At 34.5% G+C, this 22,968-nt stretch overlaps 2 protein-coding genes across 6 annotated transcripts; both read right to left on the bottom strand.

Annotated features, from left to right (window-relative positions):
- Positions 1 to 887: 887 nt before the first annotated feature.
- Positions 888 to 6,298, bottom strand: LOC18446374 (putative glycosyltransferase At5g03795). 3 transcript variants are annotated; one of them, XM_006856493.4, is made up of 4 exons: positions 5,439 to 6,298; positions 5,166 to 5,326; positions 2,786 to 3,134; positions 888 to 1,714 (listed from the first exon to the last, which is right to left on the bottom strand). In XM_006856493.4, exons 1-4 carry the CDS (start codon positions 5,895 to 5,897, stop codon positions 1,052 to 1,054), a joined length of 1,632 nt encoding a protein of 543 aa, XP_006856555.1. In that variant the 5' UTR covers positions 5,898 to 6,298; the 3' UTR covers positions 888 to 1,051. The 3 variants fall into 3 exon arrangements, with proteins under 3 accessions (XP_006856555.1, XP_020530563.1, XP_020530562.1); XM_020674904.2 differs by having other exon boundaries at positions 2,786 to 3,142; positions 5,439 to 6,276; XM_020674903.2 differs by having other exon boundaries at positions 5,166 to 5,323; positions 5,439 to 6,276.
- A 9,987-nt stretch (positions 6,299 to 16,285) lies between these two features.
- LOC18446373 (putative glycosyltransferase At5g03795) lies at positions 16,286 to 21,550 on the bottom strand. Of its 3 annotated transcripts, none has more exons than XM_006856492.4 (4): positions 21,083 to 21,550; positions 20,820 to 20,980; positions 17,339 to 17,687; positions 16,286 to 16,961 (listed from the first exon to the last, which is right to left on the bottom strand). In XM_006856492.4, exons 1-4 carry the CDS (start codon positions 21,425 to 21,427, stop codon positions 16,299 to 16,301), a joined length of 1,518 nt encoding a protein of 505 aa, XP_006856554.1. In that variant the 5' UTR covers positions 21,428 to 21,550; the 3' UTR covers positions 16,286 to 16,298. The 3 variants fall into 3 exon arrangements, with proteins under 3 accessions (XP_006856554.1, XP_020530541.1, XP_020530542.1); XM_020674882.2 differs by having other exon boundaries at positions 20,728 to 20,980; positions 21,083 to 21,487; XM_020674883.2 differs by lacking the exon at positions 21,083 to 21,550 and having other exon boundaries at positions 17,339 to 17,700; positions 20,728 to 20,852.
- Between the last annotated feature and the right edge of the window lie 1,418 nt (positions 21,551 to 22,968).

Here is a 22,968-nt window from a genome sequence, read left to right as displayed (position 1 = left end):
TACCAAATTTTGTATGTCCAATCCTATACTAAACTTGCACTAGTAAAAAATATTTTAAAAAAATATTTTTAATAAAATAAAATAACCAAAATACCCCTGAAAATTTCAATAGATATTTTGGTTATTATATTTTATCAAAAATTTATTTTTAATATTTTTTTATAGATTTGCCCCAATGAGAATATGGCACGTACCAAATTTCATATTCATACAGTTTGTATAAAAAAAAAACTAAAAGTAAAATACTTTTAAACATCGGTTCTAAAATCAAACAGTAAATGGCTCTCTTGATCAAAATTAAACGGCCGGTAGAAAAAACATAGATATTCTATATTGTAGGGAAAATATGGAAACTTTTCTCTGAAAGAATATCCTTTACAAAAGGGCTAAAAGGAACAAAAAGGATAAGAAGGTATCGGTCCCATTTTCCACCTTAAATTAGGACCTTAAGATCCAGAGAGTGGGCCTAACTCTCTTTCCTAAAAGGAAAGACTTCAGATTCTTTGTTGCTTCCTAACAAAGTTTGGATGGCGAACATTTTCGAAAGGGCACAGTTTCTATGCAGCCAACCCCCATATCGTAGAAACACGTAGTAAAAATTTCACAATAAATATATTAAATGCTTTATAACTTTGGACCTGTAGAAATGCGATCAAACTCGCATGAAACAATTTTCCTTTTCGACATATGATATGACATATGAATATCATAGATTCGGACATTCCGAAAATAACATATGAGAAGATCTCAACTCTATAGAAGATGGTCGATCGAGATTTAAACTATGTAGATAAGGAGGAAAAGCGAGAGAATGAGAGAGAGAGCGTATGCATAAAAAACTATAACATCTCTCCCTCAAAGTAGACACTTCCTAATGCGACTATTAGTTTTTATCAAATTTTATTAGACAAAATCATACAATTTTCCATATACTGATAAAAGAAAGAACAGGCCCTTAATCAAGGATATTTTGCACTTGCAACGAAATGGAGTGCCCGAAAACTATTTTTCTTTGATGAAAAAATTGCATGAAAATCATGAATTCAAGGAATTATAATGGAAGACGACGGTTGAGCCTCCTAAGCCAGATAGAGTGCAGAATCATATGAATCACGTCGAACCTTTTGGCTGGTCGGTTTACTACAAAATGGCGTTGCACCTGTAACACCCTCCTATATAACTGCAGATACCTCCTCTGTGATATTCTTTCTAGAATGGTCTTGATATCCGGTATTTTTGACACTGGTATATGTACGGAAAACTTTCTCCAATCAAGCACATCACTAAATGGCAAGACGTAGCTGCTGGAGATTATTACTGGAACACAACCACTGTAGATAGCCTCGACAACTCTAGGGCTTGCGACCTCATAACCACTAGGGCACAAGCAAAATTTTGCTCGTTGCATTTGCTTAGAGTAGCTTTGGCCTTTGGGTAGGTACTCGTGGACTTGGACTTGGGAGTCCTTGTCCTTCCATTGGCGTAGAAGAAGTGAACGAATGTAGCCGTGCTGGGCACCAGCAAAGAAGGCTAGGATGGAGCGGCGGGATGGGGAGGGGCCACCGATGAGGCCATCGAGGCGGCCAGTTTTTAGATGGATCTCCGGCATGGAGACATCCTTCCGTGGGTCAAAACCTTCCGACGTATTTGCATTGCAGAGGACCCTGATTGAGTTGCGGTTGAGCTCTGGGTTGGCTTCTGAAGCATCTGGTGCCTGAGTAATACACTAAGGGCTTTAGGGGCAGGAGTTATTAGGAAAAATAACATGTACTATGTGGGGTTACAAATTTTGAGAAAACCATAATGTAATATACAGAATAAAACTATTGAACTCTTGTATAAAGAGGTTAGAATCACTTCTAGATCTTAGATTTGAAATCGAAAGGCTAAAAAAACGTAATTTATCAAGCTCAAAGCTCAAAGAAAGTTTTTTTGAACTCTATAATAGACTTTAAGCTGTCCAATTTGACATTTGATGTCTAGGATTCGTTATGACCTCCTTATTCCAAAGATAAAACAATTTTATAGTATATAGTCCGAAACCCTAAGTTCCCTCATCTCATTGGTGGAGTGGCTAGTAACATGCTTGACTGGGTTGAGAATCACTCATTTTTTAATTCTAATTAATGTTTCTTGCACTCGTCTTGACAGATTGGGAATGAAGATGGGTAAGTGCATGGATTTTTCTATGCATCAAGAGTAAATATGACATGATTTTGTTTACTTCTCAGTAAAACTGAGAGAGAAAGGATAACAAAAGGGAAAGTAGAGGAGAATCCTAATGACTGTAGAAAGATCATGATCACTAGCGTTATGAGCACCCACTGAAATGATTGTTACCAAGTTCATCACCTACCATTGGTTAACATTCACTCAGAAAAGTTCATCCCCAACCATTAGTTAACATTCACTCATAATAGAAGTTCATCACCAACCATCACTGAAGTGTTGAATAGTGATGGAGAGCCTAGTGTTATCGAGACGAGACAGGACTGACAAGTAGGGGCCTTTGCTAATATGGTCCTCAGGTTCGAGTTGGAAATTAGCCAAAACCAATGATTGATTGATCTTGACAGAAAGACTGAAAACAAGGTTGGCTCAAGGTTTCTTTTAAGGTATTTCATAATTTTAAATTATTATTTTTATTTGATTTTTAAGATAATATCTCACCACCCCTTTCCATCACTTCATCAAATGTTGATACCTTTTAAAGGCTATCAACTTTCTGTAGATCTATGCTTGCCCATTTAAAAAAAAGAGAGTTAGCACTAGTGTTCCTACATACCCAGTCATGGCAGGAAAGATAGAAGTGGTCCGAGCCCTGCGTCCTGTTCCAAAATGGATACTTGCGAGAAATGATGCTAATATAATCAGAGACAACTCGATGGAGTGGACCTCTGCCGTATGTCTTAGGAGGGTAGAGGTGGTGGACCAACTTGGTGATGCTAAGGGGGATGAAGTGCAAGTGAGCATGCTCCGGGCTCGAGGCAACAAACCGATTACCACTATCAAACTCATGGATGAATTGGCCCTCCATGGAGTATATGCTCTTGCATGGTCCATCGTGGACTAGAGGTGGCTCACCTTCCTTATAGATCCACACCTTCAGCGTCTTCTCCATCTCCAAATAGCTCCTGTTTGACTAGGGCAGGACCAAGTTAGATTTTGGCACTTAAAAACGAGTAAAATAAACAAAGTGAGACCATGAAAAATGAGGCGAATTTAGGGGTGCCAAGAGATGGAAAATACGAAATGTGGTTTGATCTAGCCTCTTCATCTCGTTCTGAAAGGATATTTGATAAAACTTCATCAAAATTGTTTTTAACAAAAGGAGAAACAAGTAGAGAATGGGAAGAGTTTTTGAAGTATTTTTGGAACCAACTGAATAACGCATGCAGGTTGTCTACTGAATCTAAACCATGTGATTCAAGTTATTGCTCTTTTTTTTTCACCATTTTGCCTGGAATTGTATACAATGAGACCATTTACCTTTGGTACAGGAAGATCAAAATTATTTGTAACCATCCGATATAAAATTTGATAGCTTGGATGTGTCTCAAAGTACGAAAAAAAATATTTTGAATTTTGAGCTTGGTCAATAAAATAAATACAGTCACCCAATTTCAATGGGTAAGATTAATTACGACCACTTTATACCAAAAGTAAATAATCCCATTATATACTTTTCTTATTTACTACTCCAAACAATGGGACTCAATAATTTATCTATCGCAGTGGTTATACAGAAGTACAGAAAATTTCACACCTTTCTAGATAACAACCAAATGAAAGCTTATCATTTAGGGGATACAAGAATAACGGTGTGTTTTGCATCATTTACTCATATGCCCCTATTTGTTGTGTTCCAAAAACTGAACATTGCTTTTCTCCATCCTAAGACAGTTAAGAAAGTCAAAATGGGAGGAACAATACTTTAATTTTGATGTGACCTATTTCTCCAAACAATTAAATTACTACTTTCAGTAGGACGAAAAGCTAAAACAACAATTTTGTTTTATTGAAAAAGAAAACAACCTGTGTAAATAAGGGTATGGCCCTCCAAGGGGAACAAAAAATAGGACTGGTGCAAGACACTCCACATAATTAAAACAAAGCTGGACGATGCCAAATAATTAGAATAAAGCTGAAATACTTAAACGTCGAAAACAAAAAAAATCACTAGCAATGGGAGAGCTTATCCCTACTCTACATATCTAAGTTGGGGCAATTATTCACAGTCATTATCAGGAGACGTGACCCATGTGATGCGATTAATTTTTTTCTCATGCATTACAACGAATCTAAAACAATTATTCAAAACCTAACACTGAAGTAATTAGGGCCGGGTCGTGGTGGTAGTACTGACCCTCTGCCACCGAGCCCCAATTTGAAGGTCGCCTACTTCTAAAAACGGGTAGGGGCCATTATTCTCCACTAATTTCCCCTAAAATAAAAATAATAATAATAATAATAATAATAATAAAAAAAAAAAGACTAAACCAACTTTGCCAACCGGAAATAATCAGGCCACTTCTTGAAGGAGTCGTGGGCAATTTGTTCATTGGTTGCCTTGTTTGAAAAGAGCCTTTGAGCTCTTCTCCTCTGCATTTCGAATTTCCTTTAATTTGTATAGTGAATACAAATTTCATAAAAAACAGTTACCAGGAGAACTCATGAGCTCCGTGATTTTCCTATTCTTTCCTAAATTTTCCGGCGGACAATTTATAATCTTAAAATTCTAAATACCACATATATTGAATTTTCTTGTCTTTTTTTAAGACAAACTCCTTAATTTTTTGTCTTTGTATCATGAAGTTTTATGCCGTGAATTCGTACCTTAAATTCCGAAGTTCACTTTTTCATCCGTCTATTTTTCTACTGCTTTCCTTCTCTTTTTTTTTTATGGGCATGAATAAAAGAGAGCAAATTCATTTTCATTGTAATTCATGAAGTACAGGAGTGAGTTTCAACTCATGCTATAAAGGTTCAAGCAAACAGAGGGAAATGGAAGATTCATAAAAGCAAGAATCTGGAAACCCCAGAAATTGTTCCATTTTGAGCTTGAATTTTCACACCACGAATTCAAATGTCCAAAAAGAAAAAAATTAATAACGAATTTTTCAACTTGTTCAGTTTTTTATTTGAGATTGAGGTCTGAAACTTACTGATAGAAGGCATAGGGATTGCGGTAGGCTGCGCCCTTCGGTACAAATGAATCACCACCATAGCAAGAATCATTGCAGAAGCGGGCAGCTCGTTTGATCGACGAACGAGCTCTCGCCAACTGAGCGTCCAACCTCTGCAAACTCCTCTGTTTCTCTCTCTTCTACATGAAAATCACTCATATCAGAGAAGTTTCTCAAAGTGATACTCCCCTTTTTTCCATCCATATTTCTCTCTCTAAAATAAAAGAAACGGCGTTTAAAAAAGTTTCTTACAGTTGAAGGAGAGAGAACTTCGTCAGTGGAATTGTTGGGTGGCGGTTCAAATTCTGAGTTGTTGGAAGGCATGGGGAAGGCGATGGCGGGACCATGGTCTAGAGAGAGAGAACTGCCACTGGTTTTGTTCGGTGGCGGTTCGAATTCTGAGAGGTTGGAAGACATGGGGAAGGCGATGTCGGGACCGTGGTCTAGAGAGAGAGAACTGTCACTGGTTTTGCTCGGCGGCTGTTCCAATTCTGAGAGGTTGGACGACATAGGGAAGGAGACTGCTCTCTGATTGTATCCAGAGACGGCGGTTGTACCGCGAATACGAGGAGGAGAAGGTTGGGTATAAGGTATGGTAGCATAGATGCAACCTGCAAACAGGGCACCGAGAAGAAACAGAGGAACTGAGAGCATCAAGGTGGTGCTCGTGTTGCAGTAAGCTCCCAATCTTGGGAGCTTTCTCAATTTCATATCAGAGAGAGAGAGAGGGGGCGGTATTTGTGGTGATTACAGGAAGAGAGAGATGTTTGACTTTACATCACAAAGAGGTAGCTAAGGTTTAATGGAGAAATCCATGTTGCAGAACGTCCCAATTCTCAGGCACCTTCCCTCATTTCAAGAGAGAGAGGGAGAGAGAGAGCAGCTTGTTAAGTTCATATCAGAGGACAGAGAGAGAAAGAGAAGAGAGAGGAGCTTGTTAAGTTCATATCAGAGGAGAGAGAAAGAGAGAGAGAAGAGCTTGTTAAGTTCGTATCAGAGGAGAGAGAGAGAGAGAGAGAGAGAATTAAGGTTGCATGAGCAGGAGCAGGGTGGATGGGGCATGTGTAGGTGCTTTGGTTCCCACACCTGTGGTTTCAGAGCTACGGCAGGACGTAAATAAAAGGAAACGTATTTGGAAAATCGTTTGCTGAATCGCATTTCTACAATATGCGGTCTAGCGGAATAAAGCTAGCCAACTTAAAGGATGCGGCGAATAGGTGGGTACATTTAAAACCAATTGTAACGCGAGTCTAAATGTTTTTTTAATATAATTATTATTTTAAAATTTTTTTTTTTATATTCATGATCTTCATGTTAGAAAAATTATATATACTCTAAAAATTGAAAAATCGTTTCATGTGGGCTAGATTGCATTTCTACACATGCAGATGAAAATAGGTATTCCATCTAAAAATAATGGAAACGAACGATCCAAATGTTTTCTTATCAAAATTATTATTTTTAGTTTTAAAAATTTATTTATTCTTTCATATTCATGATCTCTATATTAGAGATTATATGTCTTTAAAAATTAAGGCTTAAAATTCATCTAAAAAATAGATTTATTAAGAAACCCGCATTTCTACGTATGCGAGCTTGGCAGCATACAAACTAAGTCCCTAAAAATTAGGATCAATTTATATTTAAAAATATATTTATTGTTAACCAATATTTCTACAATATATAGGCTGGTCGCATAGAAACTATATCCAAAGTATTTAGTCAATCAACCGACTCATGCTATTCTTACGAGGTGTCGCTACAAAATATATGTCAAAGATGTATTCTCGATTCAAAATTTTAGAGTTTAATAATTTCGACGGTGATAAAAAAATTAACTTTTATTAAATAAAATATTATTTTTAAAATTCTATTCTTCACTGTTTATTAGATGTAATGTTTTTTGGACATCAACCTTCAAGACGAATGTTAAATAAACAATGGACCATAAGGTGATAGGTGAGTCGGCTTACTCACAAAAAACTGTGGCCTTTAATAAAATGCAACAGCTGCTGAACATCCCTGCCTTTTGTTCATGCTAAGCTAAACATGGTGCATTTCTCTCTCTAAAGAATGACATATACTTGGGATAGATGCACGCCATTTGGAGAGAGAAAGAGAGGGTCATAAACGCATAAAGAGAGAGGAAGAGAGAGATGATATTTAAGTGTTCACTTTGTGACAGATAAAGACAATGAGATATATGATATGTGTTACACATTTCTTTGCCAACGAGAGAGAGATATACAACTCTGTGAAATGCTACTGCAATATCGTGCTTCAAGTTTGGTAAGTTTATCATAGTTGTTGACAAACTTAAGAAGAAAAAATAAATAAATAAATAAAACACGACTATTTATCTCTTGTTTATCATTTTTAATAAGTTATATTATTTAAAAAGAAAACAAAAGCAAAAACATATAAGCCTACCGGTTTTGAGTTGAATTGATGTGGACTCAATTGACTTGGCAAACTTAAAAAGAAAAAAAGAAAAAAAAAACAAAGGGAAAAGTTACAAGCTAATTTTTTAAAGGCTGCTCGACCCAAATTTTTTTAGAAAAATAAAGGGTTCGGCAATTTATAGAGGTGGTCCGGCAATGGAGTTCTAGAAAGCAAAAAATGGGGTCTGGGACTTTATAAAGGCGGTATGGCATACTAACCACAGGGTTCAGTAATATGTTCACACGGTCTGGCATAACCGTGTCCCGATCAGGCAATATTATCCTAAGGTTTTTTCGTGCGGGTCCAACACCTTTTTCTCTCGATCTAGTACTACGTTTGTGAGTTCACGTCTTGTCTAGCCCCACGTAATTTCTTATGTATAGGAAAGGGCATTCTCATCAAAAAATATAATTTTTTCGGAGGGGGGTATTTACTATTAAAGTTCATTTTGGAGAAAAACTTACGAAAGAAAACTTGGTTGGGGAGAGGTTGTCTACAAAATCTACTTTTGAGAAGTTTTATTTAATTTTGCTAATTTTAAATTATGAACAAAATATTCGTAATAAAAAAGTTATTTAGAGAACATCTCATATTTGATTCCCACTACTAAACTACCAAAAAATTCTTCATATGATTTATAAGTGATAGACCAAGTCCCGATTTGGGGAAAGAATCACGTGAGGGTGCATGGCAGATCCGGTTTTGACAGTCCATTCAGAGAACAATTTCTCAAGACTCAACCTCTCTTTTCAAAAAAAAAACAAAAAAAACAAAAAAAAAAAAAAAAACTTCGAATTTCGAAATGTACCGTTGTGTTCATTCATTCAAGTTATCATTACTTCCGAAGTGTGATTCCTTATCTGTCAACATTTGGTCAAGAAGATACTTGATCATGTTTTTGCTAAAATGTGACCAACTCCCTAACACCCATTTTTTGTATCTACTCAATTTATAAATCATGAAATTAACAAATAAGACAGGTTTTTGCTGAGATGCCTCTCTAGTGGGAATTACAAGCTTACTTTTCCATCATATATAAATTATTAAATTATTAATAAGAAATGCTTGGTTATAATTTACATGAGTGCTTTGTTATGAGGCCATTTATCATGCCAAACTATTCACTTCTAGCAAAGCATAACCTTTGTCCTTTGAGGTAAATATCTTTTTTTGGTAGTTGAGCACTAGGGTACGTTTTTTGGTAGTGAAAGGATAAAGGTACAGTAGTGAATAGTGATCCGCCATCCTAACTACCTGTCTTGAGCCAGGTAAAGTTACCCTTTAAACCAGATAAAGGTACACTCTAAACCATTCACTATTCACTATGTTATAAAAGAATTCAGGACAGATAAACGTACACTGTAAACCATTCACTATTCACTATGGTATGAATGAATTCAAGACAGGTAGTTAGCCTCGAGCTTAAAAAAACAAATTGACACTGTAAACCATTCACTATTCCTAACTACTTAGCCTCGAGCTTAAAAAAGCAAATTGAGACTTTTTTGTTGAGGTATCAACTCCGCTAACCAGCCCCCTAAACACCGAGACCCAAACCCCATTCCCATAAAAAAGGGCTAAGGTGGCGTTTGAGAGGATTTGAACCTTGAACGAGAGGCGCTATTTAACATTCAATATAGGAGTATAATTCTTATAATACATTCAACCCAAGGTTTAAAAAAATGGATTGGTGACCCGGATCGGTCATCCTAAAACCCGGTTTGGATAAGTAGATCAACAATCTAGAACGAAGAATCGGCCGGTTTGGTCTCAAAACAATTTAAAAAAAAAAAACGAAAAATCTGTAAAAATAGTGTTTTTTGAGTTTTCAAAAAAAATAGCAGTGACGTGTTTTTTGAGTTTTCAAAAAAAAAAAGATTTGGCCGGCTTTTGTTGACCATTATGCATTGTTTTTTATTTTTCAAAAAACTAAAAGTGATACATTATGCACTTTTATTACTTTTTAAACATTCGTGAATATTGAGATGTTGTTTTTTTGTCTGGAGGTTTGATGACCATTAAATTCATATTACTGAAAAAAGAAAAAGAAAAAAAAATAACTTACAATCAATATGGACATAAATACATGGTCTAAAATAGAACGTACAAGAATTAAAATACAACCTGATACCAAAATTAAACACAATGTTGTTCTTCCTCTTCATCGTGTTGATGCCACTCATTGAATTGTACTGAAAATTTATCGAGCCCTTCCATGTACGCCTCAGAATTGTCTGAATAACATGTTATATATTTTATATAATAATAATAACATGATACAATTTAAAATTATAATAAAATTTTATTGCTCTATAAAATAAGTTATTATAACAATAACAAATTAAATAAAAAAATAACATAATCTATATAACAATAACAATTTATTAAGAACATAGAAATTTAATATTAAATTATGTGATTTTTAATGTATTTATAACAATAAAAATTTCAATATAGCAATAACAATTTTAACATAATTATATTCATTTAAAATAATAATATTAAAATTTTATTTGTAAACATATTCATATAATTATAGTGACATAAGTTGAACAAGTTATTAAGATAAATAAACAATAATAATTTCAATATAATTATACTAATTTTTGTAAACTAATTATATGGAATTGTTTTTGTAATTATATGTAATTAAAACTTAACTATATATACTTTTACATTTTGTATATATATATATAAACAAAAAATAAATTTTATTTTATATAGGATTTTATTTTTTTAGACGAACTTGCCCTTGTATAAGAAAGAATGAGAGAAAGAGATGTTAATGGAAATGTATAAACGAGAGAGAGAGAGAGAGAGAGAGAGAGAGAGAGATGCTAAAGGAAAGGTAGACATGTAATGGAAAATATCTAACTTTGAAGTATAGGAGAGAAAAGACTAACAAACAATATCCCGTATTGGAGTATTGTGGGAGAAAATAGCACCATAAAAATATGAACCCACATCACTAATAAAAGGTGTTGCTCATGAGGTAAGCATGATGATAGGTGTAAAAGCCTATTGCTCATGAGATAAGCATGATGATGGGGGCCTAGTGAAGTTGGTGAGCCCCACCACAAGTTTATTAAGAACCATCCGACTCTAACAGCTGCTTCCGAGGGATTTGGCTAGATCTCAATATATTATGAGATCCAGATAGCTCATGACAACTTCTAATCCAGGTTGGACGATTGCGATACAGGTCCACGATTTTTCAAACCCTGATTCAACCTAATAACCAACTTAAAAACCACATGATTTTGAGTTGGAATAGTTGCAAATAGGTAGAATATTAAATAGTTCATCTCTTATAGATATTTTGGTAAATCTCCCTTATAATAATCGATGTGTAAGTAAAGGATAAAGTTATATAAAGTGTCAACCTTATACTATTGAAGTAAGGTCAACCTCAAAATTCCTCTAAAAGAGAGTGTTTTGACATTACAAAACCATCCAATTTGATCTTATTGGCCTCAAGTTGCATGGATACGAAGAAAAAAAACAATTTCAAGTCCTAAAAATATTAAATCATGTAACAACAACGTTTAAAAAAATGACGATCAAATCTGGATTCACCCGATCCAGATCGGGTAGTAGTCATGGCTATCCAGATCCCTAAACAAATCGAGATCTAGGTGATGGCCCCTCTAGAAAACCCATGTTTTGGCAATCTAGATCAGCGATTCACTATATAGACTCCCTTTTCACAACTTTTTTTTACTGTGTCGTCACGGGTCCTTTTTCTCGGCCTTTTGGATCATTTGCAGCTTTGTTCATAGCATTATTGAGCATCAATCCGGTCACTCCAAAAATGTGCCGTGTTAATTAAATGTTTAAAGAAATACTAAAACTCCAAAATGAACAACTAAAGGACAAACACAACTGAGGCCACATTCGTCCATGTATTTCACATTATAAAAACACATGGTTCCTTGCATATAATACTGGATATTGAAGAATTCTAGAGGTTTTAACCTTTGTTACAATTTACATCATCCTAAAGCTAGGGTGAACATCCTTAATTCAGGACTTGAAGCCTATTCATATGATTCTAAGAAAGGAAAACATATACATAGATAGAAAATAAATCAATATCAAGGGCAAGATGGACCCATGTACTTAACTATTTGCAGAGATATTGTCTGTATGGTCTGCTCGTTCTTTGAAATTGGGCCTTCTAAGTTCAATAGCTTCTCCCTCTCAATAGGATTATTACATTGTACATTAAAAAAACAACAATATCAATAGGTTGCTCCTTGACTAATAGTGCTTACAAACACTCTAGTTCTTATCTCACTAGCACAAAGATCACACAAAGTAGTGTGTAACTCTGTGATACGTATGTTTCAATATCAATCCCCTTTCTCTCACTAAAAAGTGAGGTTTGTATAGATATCACGGGTTGATAATAATATAAGCTTGTGATGTATATTCATTTGTTGACCATTCATCTTTATGATCAAGTTCAATCATGATAATTATATACCTTTGTTTAAATTTGAATGCTCCCATAGGTGACCTCATTGGTAATCATATACCTAATCAATGCTATCTCATCTGATGTGTGAATTTGAACTCGTAATCAACAGGATTCAGCAAGATATTTCGTGAGAAAATTAAGAGATTATGTTATTTCTTAGCAGTCGTTGGTCAAGCTGTTGCATGTTGTATTGATATATCTTCATGTTTCTTTTGTCGCTTCCTGATGATGAGTCATTTGGTCATGAAATTTGGAGAGATGATAGAGAACTTAGAGATGAACATAATGGTCCAAGTCTTACTTCAAATAGGAAAATTACATCAACAGATCAAACGATTGTAGGTACATCCATTTCCACCACATAGGATTATAGATCAATGGGTAATGATAATCTTGTGGAGGATACTACGATACACATCTCTACAAAATTTGGCCTCAAAACTCTCTTTATGTTTAGAGATACTTTCACCATTAGTTAAGCTTTGGCACAGTTCGTATGACTACTGTTGTAGAGCTTGCTAATTCCTACATAGGAGCAACATGATGCCACACATTTTAAGAGTTATAGGGCATTGAGCCAGAAATCTAATGGTCCTAGTCTTATAAGAAAATCCCTCATAATTTGAGAAAAATCTCAATTTTGGTGGCCGAGGGTCATCCTGGCTATTATCTAACAAACAACGCCCAAGGCTTTTGATTGCCAATAGATACGTATGATGGGTTAAGCCATCTCCGAATGATATGAAGCTTCAGGATGAGAAAAATAATACCTCAACTATGAATCCCTGAAAGTTTTGGATCAATCCCAAACATAAAATTTGGAGGCGTCGGCCAAAGCATATTTTGGCCGCCAATAAATATGAACAATGAGTTAAGCCATCTCTGAATGATGTCTAATTTGTATAATTCTTGGACTAGAGACATGTGAGGCCTCATTATACATGTTTATAAGGATACAACTTATCGTGATATCATATGGTGAGGTTTCCTTAAGCTATACCTGCCAAACACTTTAACCTTAGCCGATGACAGATTCAAAAAGACTTATAGCACCTCAACAAACTCCTCCAATAGCATATAAAAAGGTATATACGGGCCATGGGAGTATATGTATTCCAGAGTTTGTCTCCAATTGAGATGGTTTGATAGTCTTTTATGATCAATCGCTAGTCACGATGCACATATGTGACCAATGATGAATTAGGAAGTCTATCATTCTACATCAGATTCCTCCGTTATCATATGGAATGAGGAATATGTCAACCATACAAGTATATGTATCCTCAAATTTGCCTCACAATGAGATGATTTGATATCTTCTATCATCAATCATTAGTCAAAATGAACAATACTTGGCCGATGTCAGGTTGAAAAGAATGTCGTACCACATCAAATTCCTCCAGTATCATATGGAGAGATATGTATAATTCTTAGGAGTATACATATCATAGAATATGTCTCGAACTAAGATGGTTTGATGCCTCCCACTATCATTGGTCGTAAGTCAAGACATATATGGATTGACTGATAAGCAGGACTCTAAAGGCATATTTGGGCCTTCATATAATAAGTTCGGGACATATCATATTCTTCATATCACATTAAGGATATATCTTTGCAAATAACTTCGAGAATCATGCTCATTAAGCTTGCATATCTTATCTATTGTCTGTTAAGATACTAATGTGGCGTCAGTTAAATACTTGTCTCATAATTATGTCTTCAAGTCATCGATCGTCTGTCAAAATGTTTATTGTCTCATATGATGACTAAAAATGCACCCAATACAATCCAGTGTTTATTTGATTATAAAACTTGGACCAAAGGATTGAAAATAACATCACGAATTTTCGACACCATTTTTCACTGTTTTTTCATAAGTTCATCAAAATCCGCCAATCTACCAATTTTCAGCCGGATTTGGATCAATTATGTTAAAATTTTGGGTTTTGTAGAAAATTGTATTTTTGGAGCTTATTTGTCTGATTAAATGAGGATTATAGGTCGATTTTGCAAGAAACTGTGTTCCCGAAAAGCTTTACCGTGATCGGATTTTGGATCAAAATAGATCGATTTAAATCAAATTGAGGTATGTATTTTGATCCTCTTTACTTCAATTTGCAGATGCATCTATACCATGATTTATCATTTCGTTTATATATATATATATATATATATATATATATATATATATATATATATATATATATATATGAATTTCTTTAATGAACTTATTGTAGTTTTCATGGGGTTTTACAGTTTAGCAGCCGCCATTCTATCAATTATGGCCTCGATTTTGAAGTATTTTTTGTAAATTTTGGGCTTTTTTGAAGCAAATAATTTTCTTCCCAAGATCATGAAGTTTATTTATCTGATTAAACACGAATTCTAGGTCGATTTTGCAAGGTACTGTATACCCAAAAAGCTTGATCGTGATCGAATTTCCAATCAAATTGATGTATCTATTTTGATCCTCAAAGCTTCAATTTGTGGTGTCGAGAAATGTGATTTCAATACTGGGAATCTTTGTGATGGCCTTAAAATATATTTTCATCTCTAATTATAAAATTTAAAGCTTAAAAAATAGTGTAAATGGAGCATATCTATGAAAATCTTGAAAATTGACGGTCCAAAAATGTATTACAAGATGCACTATTTCCAAAACTTGAAATATATTTGTTTCTCATGTTCATGCATCTTGAGGTCAAGATGATCAATTTGAGGATATTGGAACATCAAAACAAATCTTCTCGTAAATTTTTGAGATACGCCCTAATTTAATTATCTACAGCCTTGCACTTATATAATTTTTTTTCCCAAAATTAAAAGCCTATAAAATTGTTAATTAAACTCAATTAGCGTAGACTGCCCATTTCATGGGTAGCCACCACTAGCCTTTTAAAAATTCATAAAACAATTTTTTTCCTTTTTTAAATTATTCATTTAGTGCTAATAAAGAAATCTATGGTTAAACCAATCCCCTAGAGCATCGAATCAAACAAATTTGGTCTTTCCTAAAATAAATTACCCATATTAACTTTATATACTATTTAGTAAAAAAGGCCACTTTCAATTTTTTTTTTTTTTTTTTTTTTTAATTTGATACAAACTTCTTTATGGGAATTGAGAAAAGCTTATTAAATTTAGGGCGAAAAAACACCCCTCAGTGGCCAAAATGGTGGTGGGGGAGAATATTGTTTTACTCCATGCCTATGTGGTCCATGTATTTTTCCTTTTAACAAAGTTAGAAGGTACTAGACATTATTCATAAAAAGTCCCAAAATATTCATTAAGACAGAGTCTCATAGAAAACATTCTTGGTATTGTGGCTGCATATGAACCCATAAAGTACCTAGAGTGAACTCTCTCTCTCTAGTATCTATAGTGAACTCTTTCTTTCTCTCTTCACAAAGATAATTGCTTATCAAAACAAATAGAGAGAAACAATTGCTTATCAACCCAAGTTAAACTTATTCCAAGAAAGCTACATCATTAATTATACAAATATATACAAATATATAAAGAACAATCTTAGGAGTAGGGTTGGGGTCGCAGCGGTAGCATCACCTGAGCTACAGCGAACAGTTTAAGCTTTCATTCCTACTTACACATTAGAAAACCACTAACTATTTCTTGAAGTGTAAAAGCCTGTAATCCCCACTAATTTATATATATATATATATAAATTAGTGGGAATTGAGAAAAGCTTATTAAATTTAGGGCGAAAAAACACCCCTCAGTCGCCAAAATGGTGGTGGGGGAGAATATTGTTTTACTCCATGCCTATGTGGTCCATGTATTTTTCCTTTTAACAAAGTTAGAAGGTACTAGACATTATTCATAAAAAGTCCCAAAATATTCATTAAGACAGAGTCTCATAGAAAACATTCTTGGTATTGTGGCTGCATATGAACCCATAAAGTACCTAGAGTGAACTCTCTCTCTCTAGTATCTATAGTGAACTCTTTCTTTCTTTCTCACTAATTTATATATATATATATATATATATATATATATATATATATATATATATATATATATATATATATATATATATATATATATATATATATATATATATATATATATATATATATATAAAAACCAACCCTGGCTCTAGTTGAGCATAGGCCCAGGGCCCCTAGTGTCACACATTCAAGAGATATTGCACCTGCAATGCATTAAGAAAACTAATGTAGGCGCCGGAGATTGAGTCGCCTGAGCCAAATAGAGTGCAAAATCATATGTATGACATCGAACCTTTTGGCCGGACGATTCAACACGAAATGATGTTGCACCTGTAACACCCTCCTCTGCAACTGCAAGTACCTCCTCTGTGATATTCCCTTTAAGATGGTTTTAATTTCTGGGATTCTTGACACTGGGATGTTTACTGAGAACTTGCTCCAATCTAGCACGTCACTGAATGGCAGGATGTAACTGGCTGAAATCGTTACCGGAACACAACCACTGTAAATAGCTTCGACAATTCTTGGGCTTGCCACTTCCCAACCACTGGGGCACAGGCAAAATTTTGCCTGTTTCATTAGCTTAGAGTAACTTTTGCCCTTAGGGAGGTACTCATGGACTCGGACCTCGGAGTCCTTGTCCTTCCAATGCTCTAGGAGTACGGACCTAATGTAGCCATGCTCGCCACCAGCGAAGAATGCGAGGACAGTGCGACGAGATGGGGAGGGGCCTCCGATCAGGTCATCGATTTCCCAACCTTTTAGGTGGATCTCAGGCATTGACACGTCCCTGCGACGGTCGAAGCCTTCTGATGTGTTTGCATTGCAAAAAACCCTGATTGAATTGTGTTGCAGGTCCCGGTTGCCTTTCAAAGCATCTGGTGCCTAAGACGTGCAAAAGAGTTGAAAATTAGGGGAATCGAACTATGGAATGGTAGGTTTTTGGAGGATAGAGCCATGTTTTTGTGCTCATGGAGTACAGAAAAGCCATGGCCTCACCCATCTCAACTGTAAGAGACACACTCAACCGGTTTTGAGAATCTTAAACATGGCAACTTGCTGTCCATTGAAATGATGGGTGGTGATTGAGAGAGAATGGACCAATTATGACAAGGCACCATCCGGTCACACTCAAACCATCACCGTCCATCATTTAAATACACTTCATTACCTTAAGGACTATCATTTTCCTATAGTGCTTATCATTATACTATGCATCATAATAAAGGAAAAAGGAGCTCAGGGTTAGCTTCTTTACACACCCAATCGTGGCAAGATAGGATGAAGTGGTCGGCGCCCCTGGTTCGGTTCCAAAACGGATACTTGCAGGAGATGACTTTGACATAGTCGGAGACCGTCCGGTGGAGCGGACCGCTACCGTAGCCATTAGGAGGATAGAGAGTTTGGACCATCTTGGTAACACTAAGAGGTATGAAGTGCAGGTGTGCAATCTCCGGGTCCGAGGTGATGAACTGGTTCCTGCTTTCAAACTCGTGGATGAATTGGCCCTCTATGGAGTATATGTACTTCAGTGGTCCATAGTGGGCTAGAGGTGGCTCACCTTCCTTGTAGATCCATATCTTTAGTGTCTTCTCCATGTCGATATAGCTCCTGTATAACTAAGCTAGATTCAAGTGACATTTTGTGAATGAGAAGAAATTGACTCCCAAATAGAGGATGATATAAAATCACTTCATTTCCCTTATAGAATTTTCATTAAAACTCTCATCAACTTTATTTTTAGCCACAATACTATTCAGCCTTTATACATGGAGTTCACAATCACATTTAATCATCAGATGTAAAATCTGATATAACTTATGGTGTGTAACATAGTTCATGAAATTTTGTTATGTACTTTGTGTTTAGTCAATGACATACCCCTAGCCGCTTGATTTCACATCTAATGACGGATGATAATTGTAACTTTCTTGTATCAAAACTAAATGAACCTATTGTAAAGGGTCAAATAGTAATTTTTCTCTCGTAGTGTTTATGTGAAAAAAACGCAAAAAAAAGATTCCCAAACCCATCCTTGAAATAAGTCATAGCATTTTAATTAATCAATTAGGGGATATAGTATGGTTTTGTTTAGCTTTATTTACTCATTCATTATTCATTTATTGTTTAAAAACTCTTAGAGTGTGTTTGTTTTTCGGAAAGTATTCTTTCATAAAGTATTCTTTTAGATTTTAAAAAGTTTCATGTTTGTTTCAAACTTTCCGTGAAAAGTTCAGAAACTGAACTTTCAACAAAAGTTCCCATTTTTTTGTTAAAAATTGAAACTTAAGTTCCTAAAGGGAAGTAGGAACTTAATCTTTCATAACTTTATAAATATTATATAATATATTTATATTAAATTAAATATTATAATTATTACATTAATTATATATTGTATGTAGTATTTATATTATTATATTATAAATAATATAATTCTTATATTAAATAAATATTATATAATATAATAAATAATAATAAAAATAATATATAAATACTTATATTATACTATTATATATATATATATTATAAAATATATAATATTATATTATATATATATACAAATATCTATATTATATTATATATTATATATAATATATAATATATATTTTTATTATATATAATATTTTATTATTATATTATAAATAATATATAAATATCTTATATTATATTATAATACATATTATATTATATGTTATATATGATACAATTATACATTAATAAAATATATTATATTATGTTATATATTTATATTTAAAAGGTTAATATGTATATATTATCAAACACAGTACCCAAAACTTATTTAAACCTTTCAGAACTAAACATTCAACTTTCCATAAGATTTAAAGACATTAACTTCCCAAAAGATATCTTTCAAAAAAACAAACGCGCCCTTAGAGATCATTTTTCTTTTTGAAAAAGTGTTTTGTGAGTAAAGAGTCTCACTAGCACGCACAATCACAAATGTCCAATCTTTAAGATGAACATCCACAGCCACATATTCCTATCCAATGAATAGGAATATATTCTAATAAAAATGTTTTCAAATTTTATTTTATTATATTTTATTTTTTATATTCATAATCATCATAGTATAGATCATATATTCCTATAAATTTAGATCCAAGATCGATACAAATAATGGGTGTTCAAGGGACCCCGCATGAAAATAGTATGAGTTGGGGACTCATAAAAACCGGATCCTTTTCTTTTACTAAGGTTTGGCTTGGCTTTGCCTCAGAGCAAAACATATCCGTTTGGATGAGGGAGGCTAGAATTGGAACTTTTGACGTTTTTGAGAAAAGTCGAAACACGTCTCAAAAATTAATAATGAAAAACAAAAAGCGAAAACATTTCTTTTAAGATGTAGATTTATTGATTTCTCTTTTACTAACTTCTCAAGAGCTCAACAATAGATGTTTGGGATTGGAACAAATTACTATAATTCGTCTTCGCTTATGTTTACAAATAAGTCAAACATTTTTCGCAAATCATACTAACAATATATATTTGGATGTAAACCAGTGGGCACCAGATTGAAGGGGCAAAATCAAAGGATAGCATAAAAATGTTACAAACCGTTTAATGTTGGTGACTGTTCTGTTATTTTTCTAAGACTCCATCCTATTAAATTTGGGGTTCAATTAAAGGACTAATGTTACCTTTGAATTTTTAAAATCCCGGACAAAGGGTGAAATAGTCATTAAAATAGATTTGTGAATACATTGAATAGGGTTTCTACAAGTCGGCTGGTTCACTTGAGGAGTATACATGCCCAAAAAATTACTGAAAAATAAACACAGCTATAAGTCCAAAAAAGGTGAAAAAATATGAACGATCAAATTGAGAAAAAGTTATTTATAATTGGAAACAACTCAAAAAAAATAAAAAATAAAAATAAAAGTACATGGTGAGAAAAATCTACCAATCATCATATTGGGGCATCTGTAATTTTCTATTTTTTTATATAACCGGGTTCACAATTAGGAGCTCGGCTCGGCATCGTGCAGAGTTCGAATCGAGGTTGGCTGGCAAGTTGCTGAGTCGAAATCCAGCCGGCTGAATTTTATATCAATGGTTGGTTGTGAAACATAAATAAATAGAATTGAAAACGTAAAAACTCTCCATTTTTCCATTGTTGCCCAAGTTTTCATGCCATGAATTCATAATTCGAAACTAAAATGTAAGTACTGGTTTTCCTGCAATGCACAGTTCATTTTCTTCTTCGCCTGTTGGAATCTCATGAAAATGGGAACTAATATGTAGAATCCCAAACACTTCTTCTCTTCGTGTCCTGAATTTTCAGGCCATGCATTCGTACTTCAAATTCCAAAAAAATCATTTTTTTGTCCTTCTGTTTTCAATTTATTTCCTTTTTTTTTTTTTTTGTTGATTATGAATCGTACAAAAAAAACTCCCAAATTTGATTTTTCTTTCTGTTTTCCTGAATTTCCTCAGTCATGATTCATATTTTCACCTCAAAAAAAAAAGATAAAAAAAAACAATGCAACTTCTTCTTTTGACCCGAAAAATTACTCGTAAAGTGTGAAATTGACTTGGAAAACTAACCCGACCCCACAGGGCTAAGGCCGAGCTTGTCTGGGCAAAAAAATAAATGAAGAATAATCAAAGAAAGAGAAGGGTTGAGCCAAACCGGGCTCGCACTAACTCTAGCCCATCCCTTAGGTCACACTTTGTCGCCACATCCTCTACTTTTTCCGGGTCGGGTCGCATTGTGGAACTTACTGATAGAAGGCATGAGGATTGCGGTAAACCGCACCCTTTGGGACCAAAGGATCATCACCATAGCAAGAATCGTTGCAGAATTTAGCCGCCCTTTTAATGGAAGCCCGAGCTCTCACCAATTGTGCTTCCACCCTCTCGAAACCACCCTGTTTCTCTCTCATCTGTAACAAAATTCAATCATACAAATCAAATTCTGAAAACCATTCTTGTTTTCTTTCTCTTTCTAAAATGAAAGAAAAACAATGTTTTGGATGGGTTCTCACAGTGGGAGGAGGAAAGAGAACTGCTTCATGGGTTTTAATGGGCGGTGGTTCCAATTCTGAGAGATTAGAAGTGAGGGGGGACAAGATGGCGACGCCATGCTCTACCGAGAGAGGAGAGCCTCCGGATTCTGAGAGGTTAGAAGACGTGGGATGGTCTAGAGAGAGAAAGGTTTTGCTGTGATTGGGATGGTGTAGAGAGAAAGAGAGCGAGGTATTATTAGTTGGAGGATGAGAAGGGTGGTTATAGGGGATATCAGCATAGAAGCGGCCTGCAAAGAGGGAAGAGAGAAGTAACAGAGGGACTGAAACTATCAAGGTGGTGCTTGCGTTACACCATGAACCCATTCTTCCACACTTTCTCTCAATTCACAGAGAGAGAGGAGAGAGAGAGAACCGTTTGTGTTCATAGAAACAAGGCGGGGGAACTCATTTGTAGAGAGAGAGATTGAGATTGTTACGTTTGTATGAGAGAGAGTATTAAATTGCATGAGAAGAAGCAGGGTGGATGGAAAAAGGGCTAAATTAATGGAAAATTGTTTCATGCGGCCTGGACCGTATTTCTACAATTTGCGGGTCCCTCATCGATAGATCCAAATTGGTGGTCCATCTAGAAACAATTGATACTAATGATCCAAATGGGTTTTTAATAAAATTATTATTTTTCATTTTTAAAATTTATTTATTTTCCATATTAATGATCTATATGTTAAAGATTACAAAAATCCATCTCAAAAATACATTTTTAAGAAGTGACTCATTTCTACATGGACTCATAGAAACTGTGTGGTAAAGTAATAGGGGCGTGCGTTAGGGTGCTTTGGATCAATCCAGATCAACAACTCGCCTTAAATAAAAGAAGCGTTTGATAAGTCGGCAGACTCACACTACTCTTGTGCAATTTCCTTATAGAATATATCTCAAAAGTGTATTTTCGATCACTAAAAATAAAAAATATGAATATTATTTTTTGAATACCTTTCTTCACTGTCTATTTTAATTTTCACTTGATGTAACATTTTTTTGATATCCATCTTAGAGATGGATGTTAAATAAACAAGGGACCACAAGGTGATAGGTGAGTCGGCTTACTCAGGCCATAAATTTTAATGTGCTTTAAAAATATAAATATTATTTTTTATTCATTTCTTCGCCATCCATTTTAGCTTTTACTGGAAGTAACATTGCTTAACATCGATCTGGATGTTAAATAGACAAGTGACCTGTGAGTCGACTGAACTCACCAAAACTGTGGCTATAAATAATATTTTTTTAAAATATAAATGTTTATTTTTTAATTCCTTTCTTTACCGTCCATTTTAACTTTTATTGGATGTAGCATTTTTTGACATCCATCTTAGAGATGAATGGTAAATAGATAAGGGACTACAAGGTGATCGGTGAGTCTATTGACTCACCAAAAGTGTGGCCATAAAAATTTAAGAAAATTCCATATACTCCTTCAAAATCAATTTTCTCCCCATCCTTTTTCATAATACTTTTTGTATTATACCCTAAACCCGAATGCTAATTATTTTTGTATTTATCTCGATTAAATAGTCAATGTATTTTAAGACAAAATAGTCATTTTTCTCTCCCTTCTCCTTTTTTTTCTTTTATTCTTGTTAATCACATCATCCTTTTTCATACTTTCTCTCCCTACATTTCTCCACCCATCCTCTCTCTTTCTCTCTCTACCCGTTTTTCTCTATCTCTCACTCTCTCTACCTGCTTTCTCTCACTCCCTTTCTCTCTAAATTCTATAGATTGTGGAGCGAGATTTCGTGAGTTTGGGATTTCGCAGAGAAAGAGTTTGGGCAGAGATCTTGTTGAGAGAGAGTTAGGGATTTTGAAGAGAGGGACAGATCTTGGGGGCAGTTTGATTTCTA

This window comes from Amborella trichopoda, chromosome 13 (genome assembly GCF_054954075.1).
Source record: "Amborella trichopoda isolate Santa Cruz 75 chromosome 13, AtrichopodaSantaCruz75HAP2 v2.0, whole genome shotgun sequence".
Classification (NCBI taxonomy): Eukaryota; Viridiplantae; Streptophyta; class Magnoliopsida; order Amborellales; family Amborellaceae; genus Amborella; species Amborella trichopoda.
The sequence above is the reverse complement of the archived record's forward strand: the minus strand, read 5'-3'. Positions and strand labels throughout refer to the sequence as shown.